This window comes from Salvelinus alpinus, chromosome 7 (genome assembly GCF_045679555.1).
Source record: "Salvelinus alpinus chromosome 7, SLU_Salpinus.1, whole genome shotgun sequence".
In the NCBI taxonomy this organism is placed as follows: domain Eukaryota; kingdom Metazoa; phylum Chordata; class Actinopteri; order Salmoniformes; family Salmonidae; genus Salvelinus; species Salvelinus alpinus.
In genome coordinates this window covers 1,808,454-1,822,477 of record NC_092092.1, presented here as the reverse complement: position 1 = coordinate 1,822,477, position 14,024 = coordinate 1,808,454, and the positions used below count along the sequence as shown (strand labels likewise).

The window sequence follows — 14,024 nt, the reverse complement described above, 5'->3', positions numbered from 1 at the left end:
ATGACTATTACACCATACACCATACACCAATATGACTATTACACCATACACCATACACCAATATGACTATTACACCATACACCATTATAACTATTACACCATACACCAATATAACTATTACACCATACATCAATATAACTATTACACCATACACCAATATAACTATTACACCATGCACTAATATGACTATTACACCATACACCAATATAACTATTACACCATACACCAATATGACTATTACACCATACACCAATATAACTATTACACCATACACCAATATAACTATTACACCAATATAACTATTACACCATACACTAATATAACTATTACACCATACAGCAATATGAATATTACACCATACAACATACACCAATATAACTAGTACACCATACACCCATATAACTATTACACCATACACCAATATGACTATTACACCATACACCAATATGACTATTATACCATACACCAATATGACTATTACACCATACACCAATATAACTATTACACCATACACCAATATGACTATTACACCATACACCAATATGACTATTACACCATACACCAATATAACTATTACACCATACACCAATATAACTATTACACCATACACCAATATAACTATTACACCATACACCAATATGACTATTACACCATACACCAATATAACTATTACACCATACACTAATATAACTATTACACCATACACCAATATGACTATTATACCATACACCAATATGACTATTACACCATACACCAATAAACTATTACACCATACACCAATATGACTATTACACCATACACCAATATAACTATTACACCATACACCAATATGACTATTACACCATACACCCATATAACTATTACACCATACACCCATATAACTATTACACCATACACCAATATAACTATTACACCATACACCATACACCAATATAACTATTACACCATACACCAATATGACTATTACACCATACACCAATATAACTATTACACCATACACCAATATGACTATTACACCATACACCAATATGACTATTATACCATACACCAATATGACTATTACACCATACACCAATAAACTATTACACCATGCACTAATATGACTATTACACCATACACCAATATGACTATTATACCATACACTAATATAACTATTACACCATACACCAATATAACTATTACAACATACACCCATATAACTATTACACCATGCACTAATATGACTATTACACCATACACCAATATGACTATTATACCATACACCAATATGACTATTATACCATACACCAATATGACTATTACACCATACACCAATATAACTATTACACCATACACCAATATGACTATTACACCATACACCAATATGACTATTATACCATACACCAATATGACTACTACACCATACACCAATAAACTATTACACCATGCACTAATATGACTATTACACCATACACCAATATGACTATTACACCATACACCAATATAACTATTATACCATACACCAATATGACTATTACACCATACACCAATATGACTATTATACCATACACCAATATGACTATTACACCATACACCAATATGACTATTATACCATACACCAATATGACTATTATACCATACACCAATATGACTATTACACCATACACCAATATAACTATTACACCATACACCAATATAACTATTACACCATACACCAATATGACTATTACACCATACACCAATATGACTATTATACCATACACCAATATGACTATTATACCATACACCAATATGACTATTACACCATACACCAATATAACTATTACACCATACACCAATATAACTATTACACCATACAACATACACCAATATAACTATTACACCATACACCAATATAACTATTACACCATACACCAATATGACTATTATACCATACACCAATATGAATATTACACCATGCACCAATATAACTATTATACCATACACCAATATGAATATTACACCATGCACCAATATAACTATTACACCATACACTAATATAACTATTACACCATACACCAATATGAATATTACACCATACACCAATATAACTATTATACCATACACTAATATGAATATTACACCATACACCAATATAACTATTACACCATACAACATACACCAATATAACTATTACACCATACAACATACACCAATATAACTATTACACCATACACCAATATGACTATTATACCATACACCAATATGACTATTACACCATACACCAATATGACTATTACACCATACACCCATATAACTATTACACCATACACCCATATAACTATTACACCATACACCAATATAACTATTACACCATACACCCATATAACTATTACACCATACACCAATATGACTATTACACCATACACCCATATAACTATTACACCATACACCCATATAACTATTACACCATACACCCATATAACTATTACACCATACACCCATATAACTATTACACCATACACCAATATAACTATTACACCATACACCAATATGACTATTACACCATACACCCATATAACTATTACACCATACACCCATATAACTATTACACCATACACCAATATAACTATTACACCATACACCATACACTAATATAACTATTACACCATACACCAATATGAATATTACACCATACAACATACACCAATATAACTATTACACCATACACCAATATGACTATTATACCATACACCAATATGACTATTACACCATACACCAATATAACTATTACACCATACACCAATATGACTATTACACCATACACCAATATAACTATTACACCATACACCAATATGACTATTACACCATACACCCATATAACTATTACACCATACACCCATATAACTATTACACCATACACCAATATAACTATTACACCATACACCATACACCAATATAACTATTACACCATACACCAATATGACTATTACACCATACACCAATATAACTATTACACCATACACCAATATGACTATTACACCATACACCAATATGATTATTACACCATACACCAATATAACTATTACACCATACACCAATATGACTATTACACCATACACCCATATAACTATTACACCATACACCCATATAACTATTACACCATACACCAATATAACTATTACACCATACACCATACACCAATATAACTATTACACCATACACCAATATGACTATTACACCATACACCAATATAACTATTACACCATACACCAATATGACTATTACACCATACACCAATATGACTATTACACCATACACCAATATGACTATTACATCATACACCAATATGACTATTACACCATACACCATACACCCATATAACTATTACACCATACACCAATGTGACTATTACACCATACACCAATATGACTATTACATCATACACCAATATGACTCTGCTTCTACTTGGGGTCCAGACCAGGTAACTGTAAAGCTTTGACAAACACTGATATTAAAATGGCTTTATAAATACATTTGATTGACACACACACACACACACACACACACACACACACACACACACACACACACACACACACACACACACACACACACACACACACACACACACACACACACACACACACACACACACACACACACACACACACACACACACACACACACACACACACACACACACAGACAGACACACCTTGATCTTGAGGCTGGGAAAGGGGTCCAGCAGGGGAGAGGTTGTCATGGGGATCTTGTGGTGCCCATCGTTGGCACCCTGCCGCAGGGAGAAGAGAGGATCCCTGAAGGTACCTGCTGTGGCTGTCAGGTCCGGGGGCGCAGAGGGGCGGAGGAGGTGAGGGTTGTCTGCAGGAGGAGGAGAGAGAGGGGGAGTTGTTTAATAGCTGCGTCGGCTGAATGGGATTTTTGGGAGCAAAGTGGTTACAATACATGCTTTAGTGGTCCATTTAAAAATATTAATATTGAACCTTTATTTACCTAGGCAAGTCAGTTAGGAACAAATTCTTATTTACAATGACGGGCCTACACCGGCCGAATCCGGATGACGCTGGGCCAATTGTGCGCCGCCCTATGGGACTCCCAATCACAGCCGGTTGTGATACAGCCTGGATTCAAACCAGGGTGTCTGTAGTGACGCCTCAAGCACTGAGATGCAGTGCCTCAGACAACTGTGATACAGCCTGGATTCTAACCAGGGTGTCTGTAGTGACGCCTCAAGCACTGAGATGCAGTGCCTCAGACAGCTGTGATACAGCCTGGATTCTAACCTGGGTGTCTGTAGTGACGCCTCAAGCACTGAGATGCAGTGCCTCAGACAGCTGTGATACAGCCTGGATTCTAACCAGGGTGTCTGTAGTGACGCCTCAAGCACTGAGATGCAGTGCCTCAGACAGCTGTGATACAGCCTGGATTCTAACCAGGGTGTCTGTAGTGACGCCTCAAGCACTGAGATGCAGTGCCTCAGACAGCTGTGCCTCTCGGGAGCCCATTTGCACAGATATTATTTATGTTTTGCTGTTCCAGTACCCAAGCTGACACACACACACACCACACACTGGGAGCAGATGACCCTCTGGCTGGTGGTAGCTAGTATACTGGGATAATGAAGCCAATAACCCTCTGGCTGGTGGTAGCTAGTATACTGGGATAATGAAGCCAATAACCCTCTGGCTGGTGGTAGCTAGTATACTGGGATAATGAAGCCAATAACCCTCTGGCTGGTGGTAGCTAGTGTACTGGGATAATGAAGCCAATAACCCTCTGGCTGGCGGTAGCTAGTATACTGGGATAATGAAGCCAATAACCCTCTGGCTGATGGTAGCTAGTATACTGGGATAATGAAGCCAATAACCTTCTGGCTGGTGGTAGCTAGTATACTGGGATAATGAAGCCAATAACACTCTGGCTGGTGGTAGCCAGTACACTGGGATAATGAAGCCAATAACCCTCTGGCTGGTGGTAGCTAGTATACTGGGATAATGAAGCCAATAACCCTCTGGCTGGCGGTAGCTAGTATACTGGGATAATGAATCCAATAACCCTCTGGCTGGTGGTAGCTAGTATACTGGGATAATGAAGCCAATAACCCTCTGGCTGATGGTAGCTAGTATACTGGGATAATTAAGCCAATAACCCTCTGGCTGGTGGTAGCTAGTATACTGGGATAATGAAGCCAATAACCTTCTGGCTGGTGGTAGCTAGTATACTGGGATAATGAAGCCAAAAACCCTCTGGCTGGTGGTAGCTAGTATACTGGGATAATGAAGCCAAAAACCCTCTGGCTGGTGGTAGCTAGTATACTGGGATAATGAAGCCAATAACCCTCTGGCTGATGGTAGCTAGTATACTGGGATAATGAAGCCAATAACCCTCTGGCTGGTGGTAGCTAGTATACTGGGATAATGAAGCCAATAACCTTCTGGCTGGTGGTAGCTAGTATACTGGGATAATGAAGCCAAAAACCCTCTGGCTGGTGGTAGCTAGTATACTGGGATAATGAAGCCAAAAACCCTCTGGCTGGTGGTAGCTAGTATACTGGGATAATGAAGCCAATAACCCTCTGGCTGGTGGTAGCTAGTATACTGGGATAATGAAGCCAACAACCCTCCGGTTGCCAGATCAGTCCCTGAATATTTCCCCCTCAGGAACCCTCATGTTATCGGCCCTCCTCTCTAACTTTGAGGCTCTGTGAGTAAAGAGCAGGTCGGGATTGAGAAGAAACTCCAGACTGAGATTGGAGATCGAGAAAACATCAAAAGGTGATATTTTTAAATTAGAAGAGACCAAGACAGATTACAGAAAGTAAATTGAACAAAAATATAAAAGCAACATGTGAAGAGTTGGTCCCATGTTTCATGAGCTGAAAAAAAAAAAATCACAGACATTTTCCATAAGAACAAAAAGCTTGTTTCTCTCAAATTGTGTGCACAAATTTGTTTATATCCCTGTTAGCAAGCGTTTCTCCTATGCAAAGATAATTCATCAAACTGACAGGCGTGGTATATCAAGAAGCTGATTAAACAGCATGATCATTACACAGGTGCACCTTGTGCTGGGGACAATAAAAGGCCACTCTAAAATGTGCAGTTTTGTCACACAACACAATGCCACAGATGTCTTAAGTTTTCAAGGAAATGTGAAATTGGCACTCTGACTTTAGGAATGTCCACCAGAGCTGTTGCCAGATAATCTACCATAAACAGCCTCCATGTCATTTTAGAAAATTTGGCAGTACGTCCAACTGGCCTCACAAGCGCAGACCATGTATATGGCGACGTGTGGGCGAGTGGTTTGCTGATGTCAACGTTGTGAAGAGAGTTCCCCATGGTGGCGGTGGGGTTATGGTATGGGCACGTACAAGCAATGGACAACGAACACAATTGCGTTTTATCGATGGAAATTTGAATGCACAGAGATACCGTGACGAGATCCTGAGGCCCATTGCCATGTCATTCATCCACCGCCATCACCTCATGTTTCAGCATGATAATGCACGGCCCCATGTCACAAGGATCTGTACACAATTCCTGGAAGCAGAAAATGTCCCAGTTCTTCCATGGCCTGCATACTCACCAGACATGTCACCCATTAAGCATGTTTGGGATGCTCTGGATCGATGTGTACGACAGCGTGTTCTAGTTCTTGCCAATATCCAGCAACTTCACACAGCCATTGAAGAGGAGTGGGACAACATTACACAGGCCACAATCAACAGCCCGATCAACTCTATGCGATGTAGATGTGTTGCATGAGGCAAATGGTGGTCACACCGGATACTGACTGGTTTTCTGATCCATGCCCTTACCTTTTTTATTTAAAAAATATATACTTTTTACCCACAATTTTGCGATATCCAATTGGTAGTTACAGTGTTGTCCAATCGCTGCAACTCCCGTACGGACTTGGGAGAAGCGAAGGTTGAGAGCCATGCGTACTCTGAAACACGACCCGCCAAGCCGCACTGCTTCTTGACACACTGCTCACTTAACATCCGCACCCCGTACAGCTGGTGACCGAAGTCAGCGTGCAATGCGCCCGGCCCGCCACAGGAGTCGCTAGAGTACGATGGGACGACCCGGACGACACTGGGCCAATTGTGTGCTGCCTCATGGGTCTCCCGTTCGAGGGTGGCTGCGACACAGCCCGTGATCGAACCCGGGTCTGTAGTGACGCCTCAAGCACTGCGATGCAGTGCCTTAGACCGCTGCGCCACCCGGGAGGCCGATAGCTTTTTCAAGGTATCTGTGACCAACAAATACATATCTGTATTCCCAGTCATGTGAAATCCATAGATTAGGGTCTAATGGTTTCATTTCAGTTTACTGATTTCCTCATATAAACTGTAATTCAGTAATAGCTTTGAAATTGTTGCATGTTGCGTTTATATTTTTTATCAGTATATCTTAAAACCAGGAACATCTAGAGAGTCCCTGCTGATTCTAGACCCATCAACTAAATCCCCCCCATGTTAAATATATACAGTGGGGCAAAAAAGTATTTAGTCAGCCACCAATTGTGCAAGTTCTCCCACTTAAAAAGATGAGAGAGGCCTAGTCTGTCATAGTTGAAGTGTACTTATGATGAAAATTACAGGCCTCTCTCATCTTTTTAAGTGGGAGAACTTGCACAATTGGTGGCTGACTAAATACTTTTTTGTCCCACTGTAAAACCTTGCAGAGAGCCAATCCAACTGACAACCTGTTAGAAAAAAAGATCAACTATTAAAAAACAAAGATTTAACAATAACTGATATTGACACATGATGGAGGGAATGTTGGAACGTAACTAAAGAGATTACGGTTTATGAACAAGAGGAAGAGGAGGACAAGGAGGAGGAAGAACAACAACAGTGACTCACCCTGTCTGGGTGGTTTGTAGTTGCCGGGGTGGAAGGCGGCGGTGAGGGCGGAGGAGGAGTCAGTGATATCACCGTGGAGATGGCGACAGTTGCGTCGGTATGCCAACACCCCGACACACAGCACCAGCACCACAGAGAGTAACAGCGCCCCCACCAGGCTGGCATACACCGTTACACCAATACCAGGGTCCAACGCTAAGAGAGAGAGAGAGACAGAGACAGAGACAGAGACAGAGACAGAGACAGAGACAGAGACAGAGAGCGAGAGAGAGAGAGAGAGAGAGAGAGAGAGAGACAGAGAGAGACAGAGAGAGAGAGACAGAGACAGAGAGAGAGACAGAGACAGAGACAAAGACAGAGACAGAGACAGAGACAGAGACAGAGACAGAGGGACAGAGAGAGACAGAGAGAGACAGGGTTAGGGCTCTGCATGGATAGACCAGTGGAGGCTGCTGAGGGGAGGACGGCTCATTATAATGTCTGGAATGGAGTCAATGGAATGGCATCAACCATATGGCACCACATGTTTGATGTGTTTGATACCATTCCAGACATTATTATTAGCCATCCTCCACTCAGCAGCCTCCACTGGGATAGCCACACACACACACACACACACACACGCACACACAGGCTAAACGTACTTCTGAACAACAGTCTATCATACTGCCTCCTGATCTGCAGAGGGAGCTATTGTTACTACTACAGCTACGATGCTATTGTCTACGATGGCAGGGCCTTACCGTCACCTGTTCCTTGTTATCTCATCACAACCCCCCTCCTCCTCCTCTCATCACAACCCCCCTCCTCCTCCTCCCATCACAACTCCTCCTCTCTCCTCCTCCCATCACAACCCCCCTCCTCTCCTCCCATCACAACTCCTCCTCTCTCCTCCTCCCATCACAACCCCCCTCCTCTCCTCCTCCCATCACAACTCCTCCTCTCTCCTCCTCCCATCACAACCCCCCTCCTCTCCTCCCATCACAACTCCTCCTCTCTCCTCCTCCCATCACAACCCCCCTCCTCTCCTCCTCCCATCACAACCCCCCTCCTCTCCTCCCATCACAACTCCTCCTCTCTCCTCCTCCCATCACAACTCCTCCTCTCTCCTCCTCCCATCACAACCCCCCTCCTCTCCTCCCATCACAACTCCCCCTCTCTCCTCCTCCCATCACAACCCCCCTCCTCCTCCTCCCATCACAACCCCCCTCCTCCTCCTCCCATCACAACTCCTCCTCTCTCCTCCTCCCATCACAACCCCCCTCCTCTCCTCCCATCACAACTCCTCCTCTCTCCTCCTCCCATCACAACCCCCCTCCTCTCCTCCTCCCATCACAACTCCTCCTCTCTCCTCCTCCCATCACAACCCCCCTCCTCTCCTCCCATCACAACTCCTCCTCTCTCCTCCTCCCATCACAACCCCCCTCCTCTCCTCCTCCCATCACAACTCCTCCTCTCTCCTCCTCCCATCACAACCCCCCTCCTCTCCTCTCATCACAACTCCTCCTCTCTCCTCCTCCCATCACAACCCCCCTCCTCCTCCTCCCATCACAACCCCCCTCCTCCTCCTCCCATCACAACTCCTCCTCTCTCCTCCTCCCATCACAACCCCCCTCCTCTCCTCCCATCACAACTCCTCCTCTCTCCTCCTCCCATCACAACCCCCCTCCTCTCCTCCTCCCATCACAACTCCTCCTCTCTCCTCCTCCCATCACAACCCCCCTCCTCTCCTCCCATCACAACTCCTCCTCTCTCCTCCTCCCATCACAACCCCCCTCCTCTCCTCCTCCCATCACAACTCCTCCTCTCTCCTCCTCCCATCACAACCCCCCTCCTCTCCTCTCATCACAACTCCTCCTCTCTCCTCCTCCCATCACAACCCCCCTCCTCTCCTCCCATCACAACCCCCCTCCTCCTCCTCCCATCACAACCCCCCTCCTCTCCTCCCATCACAACCCCCCTCCTCCTCCTCCCATCACAACCCCCCTCCTCTCCTCCCATCACAACCCCCTCCTCTCCTCCCATCACAACCCCCCTCCTCTCCTCCCATCACAACCCTCCTCTCCTCCTCCCATCACAACCCCCTCCTCTCCTCTCATCACAACCCCCCTCCTCTCCTCCCATCACAACCCTCCTCTCCTCTCATCACAACCCCCCTCCTCTCCTCCCATCACAACCCTCCTCTCCTCTCATCACAACCCCCTCCTCTCCTCTCATCACAACCCCCTCCTCTCCTCTCATCACAACCCCCCTCCTCCTCCTCCCATCACAACCCTCCTCTCCTCCTCCTATCACAACCCTCCTCTCCTCTCATCACAACCCTCCTCTCCTCCTCCCATCACAACCCTCCTCTCCTCTCATCACAACCCTCCTCTCCTCCTCCCATCACAACCCTCCTCTCCTCTCATCACAACCCCCCTCCTCCTCCTCCCATCACAACCCCCCTCCTCTCCTCTCATCACAACCCCCTCCTCTCCTCTCATCACAACCCTCCTCTCCTCCTCCCATCACAACCCTCCTCTCCTCTCATCACAACCCCCCTCCTCTCCTCCCATCACAACCCCCCTCCTCTCCTCCTCCCATCACAACCCCCATCCTCTCCTCTCATCACAACCCCCCTCCTCTCCTCCTCCCATCACAACCCCCCTCCTCTCCTCTCATCACAACCCCCCTCCTCTCCTCTCATCACAACCCCCTCCTCTCCTCTCATCACAACCCCCTCCTCTCCTCCCATCACAACCCTCCTCTCCTCCTCCCATCACAACCCCCTCCTCTCCTCTCATCACAACCCCCCTCCTCTCCTCCCATCACAACCCTCCTCTCCTCTCATCACAACCCCCCTCCTCTCCTCCCATCACAACCCTCCTCTCCTCCCATCACAACCCTCCTCTCCTCTCATCACAACCCCCTCCTCTCCTCTCATCACAACCCCCTCCTCTCCTCTCATCACAACCCCCCTCCTCCTCCTCCCATCACAACCCTCCTCTCCTCCTCCCATCACAACCCTCCTCTCCCCTCATCACAACCCTCCTCTCCTCCTCCCATCACAACCCTCCTCTCCTCTCATCACAACCCTCCTCTCCTCCTCCCATCACAACCCTCCTCTCCTCTCATCACAACCCCCCTCCTCTCCTCCCATCACAACCCCCCTCCTCTCCTCCTCCCATCACAACCCCCCTCCTCTCCTCCTCCCATCACAACCCCCCTCCTCTCCTCTCATCACAACCCCCCTCCTCTCCTCCTCCCATCACAACCCCCCTCCTCTCCTCTCATCACAACGCCCCTCCTCTCCTCCCATCACAACCCTCCTCTCCTCTCATCACAACCCTCCTCTCCTCCCATCACAACTCCTCCTCTCTCCTCCTCCCATCACAACCCCCCTCCTCTCCTCCCATCACAACCCTCCTCTCCTCTCATCACAACCCCCTCCTCTCCTCTCATCACAACCCCCTCTCCTCCTCCCATCACAACCCTCCTCTCCTCTCATCACAACCCTCCTCTCCTCCTCCCATCACAACCCCCCTCTCCTCCTCTCATCACAACCCTCCTCTCCTCCTCTCATCACAACCCTCCTCTCCTCCTCCCATCACAACCCTCCTCTCCTCCTCTCATCACAACCCTCCTCTCCTCCTCCCATCACAACCCTCCTCTCCTCTCATCACAACCCTCCTCTCCTCCTCCCATCACAACCCTCCTCTCCTCTCATCACAACCCTCCTCTCCTCCTCCCATCACAACCCTCCTCTCCTCTCATCACAACCCTCCTCTCCTCCTCCCATCACAACCCTCCTCTCCTCTCATCACAACCCTCCTCTCCTCCTCCCATCACAACCCTCCTCTCCTCTCATCACAACCCTCCTCTCCTCCTCCCATCACAACCCTCCTCTCCTCTCATCACAACCCTCCTCTCCTCTTCCCATCACAACCCTCCTCTCCTCCTCCCATCACAACCCTCCTCTCCTCTCATCACAACCCTCCTCTCCTCCTCCCATCACAACCCTCCTCTCCTCCTCCCATCACAACCCTCCTCTCCTCTCATCACAACCCTCCTCTCCTCCTCCCATCACAACCCTCCTCTCCTCTCATCACAACCCTCCTCTCCTCCTCCCATCACAACCCTCCTCTCCTCTCATCACAACCCCCTCCTCTCCTCCCATCACAACCCCCCTCCTCTCCTCCTCCCATCACAACCCCCCTCCTCTCCTCTCATCACAACCCCCCTCCTCTCCTCCTCCCATCACAACCCCCCTCCTCTCCTCTCATCACAACCCCCCTCCTCTCCTCCCATCACAACCCTCCTCTCCTCTCATCACAACCCTCCTCTCCTCCCATCACAACCCCCCTCCTCTCCTCCCATCACAAACCCCCTCCTCTCCTTCTCCCATCACAACCCCCCTCCTCTCCTCCCATCACGACTCCTCTCCTCTCCTCCCATCACGACTCCTCCTCTCCTCTCCTCCCATCACGACTCCTCCTCTCCTCTCCTCCCATCACGACTCCTCCTCTCCTCTCCTCCCATCACGAATCCTCCTCTCTCCTCCTCCCATCACGACTCCTCCTCTCTCCTCCTCCCATCACAACCCCCCTCCTCTCCTCCCATCACAACTCCTCTCCTCTCCTCCCATCACGACTCCTCCTCTCCTCTCCTCCCATCACGACTCCTCCTCTCTCCTCCTCCCATCACAACCCCCCTCCTCTCCTCCCATCACAACCCCCCTCCTCTCCTCCCATCACAACCCCCCTCCTCTCCTCCCATCACAACCCCCCTCCTCTCCTCCCATCACAACCCCCCTCCTCTCCTCCCATCACGACTCCTCTCCTCTCCTCCCATCACGACTCCTCCTCTCCTCTCCTCTCCTCCCATCACGACTCCTCCTCTCCTCTCCTCCCATCACGACTCCTCCTCTCCTCTCCTCCCATCACGACTCCTCCTCTCTCCTCCTCCCATCACGACTCCTCCTCCCATCACAACCCCCCTCCTCTCCTCCCATCACAACTCCTCTCCTCTCCTCCCATCACGACTCCTCCTCTCCTCTCCTCCCATCACGACTCCTCCTCTCTCCTCCTCCCATCACAACCCCCCTCCTCTCCTCCCATCACAACCCCCCTCCTCTCCTCCCATCACAACTCCTCCTCTCTCCTCCTCCCATCACAACCCCCCTCCTCTCCTCCCATCACAACCCCCCTCCTCTCCTCCCATCACAACCCCCCTCCTCTCCTCTCATCACAACCCCCCTCCTCTCCTCCCACCACAACCCCCCTCCTCTCCTCCCATCACAACCCCCCTCCTCTCCTCTCATCACAACCCCCCTCCTCTCCTCTCATCACAACCCCCCTCCTCTCCTCCCACCACAACCCCCCTCCTCTCCTCCCATCACAACCCCCCTCCTCTCCTCTCATCACAACCCCCCTCCTCTCCTCTCATCACAACCCCCCTCCTCTCCTCCCACCACAACCCCCCTCCTCTCCTCCCATCACAACCCCCCTCCTCTCCTCCCATCACAACCCCCCTCCTCTCCTCCCATCACAACCCCCCTCCTCTCCTCCCATCACAACTCCTCCTCTCTCCTCCTCCCATCACAACCCCCCTCCTCTCCTCCCATCACAACCCCCCTCCTCTCCTCCCATCACAACCCCCCTCCTCTCCTCTCATCACAACCCCCCTCCTCTCCTCCCACCACAACCCCCCTCCTCTCCTCCCATCACAACCCCCCTCCTCTCCTCTCATCACAACCCCCCTCCTCTCCTCTCATCACAACCCCCCTCCTCTCCTCCCACCACAACCCCCCTCCTCTCCTCCCATCACAACCCCCCTCCTCTCCTCTCATCACAACCCCCCTCCTCTCCTCTCATCACAACCCCCCTCCTCTCCTCCCACCACAACCCCCCTCCTCTCCTCCCATCACAACCACCCTCCTCTCCTCTCATCACAACCCCCCTCCTCTCCTCCCATCACAACCCCCCTCCTCTCCTCTCATCACAACCCCCCTCCTCTCCTCTCATCACAACCCCCCTCCTCTCCTCCCATCACAACCCCCCTCCTCTCCTCCCATCACAACCCCCCTCCTCTCCTCTCATCACAACCCCCCTCCTCTCCTCCCATCACAACCCCCCTCCTCTCCTCCCATCACAACCCCCCTCCTCTCCTCCCATCACAACCCCCCTCCTCT

The 14,024-nt window shown here is 48.5% G+C and overlaps 1 protein-coding gene across 1 annotated transcript in view; it reads right to left on the bottom strand.

Moving 5' to 3' along the window:
- The window catches only part of LOC139580267 (netrin receptor UNC5B-like), a 124,652-nt gene that overhangs the window by 38,565 nt on the left and 72,063 nt on the right, over nt 1–14,024 (bottom strand). Inside the window, exons 8-9 of the mRNA XM_071408817.1 lie at nt 7,856–8,050; nt 3,677–3,843 (exon numbers count right to left, since the gene is read on the bottom strand). Coding sequence (XP_071264918.1) covers nt 3,677–3,843; nt 7,856–8,050 — 362 coding nt within the window. The remainder of the gene's footprint in view (nt 1–3,676; nt 3,844–7,855; nt 8,051–14,024) is intronic.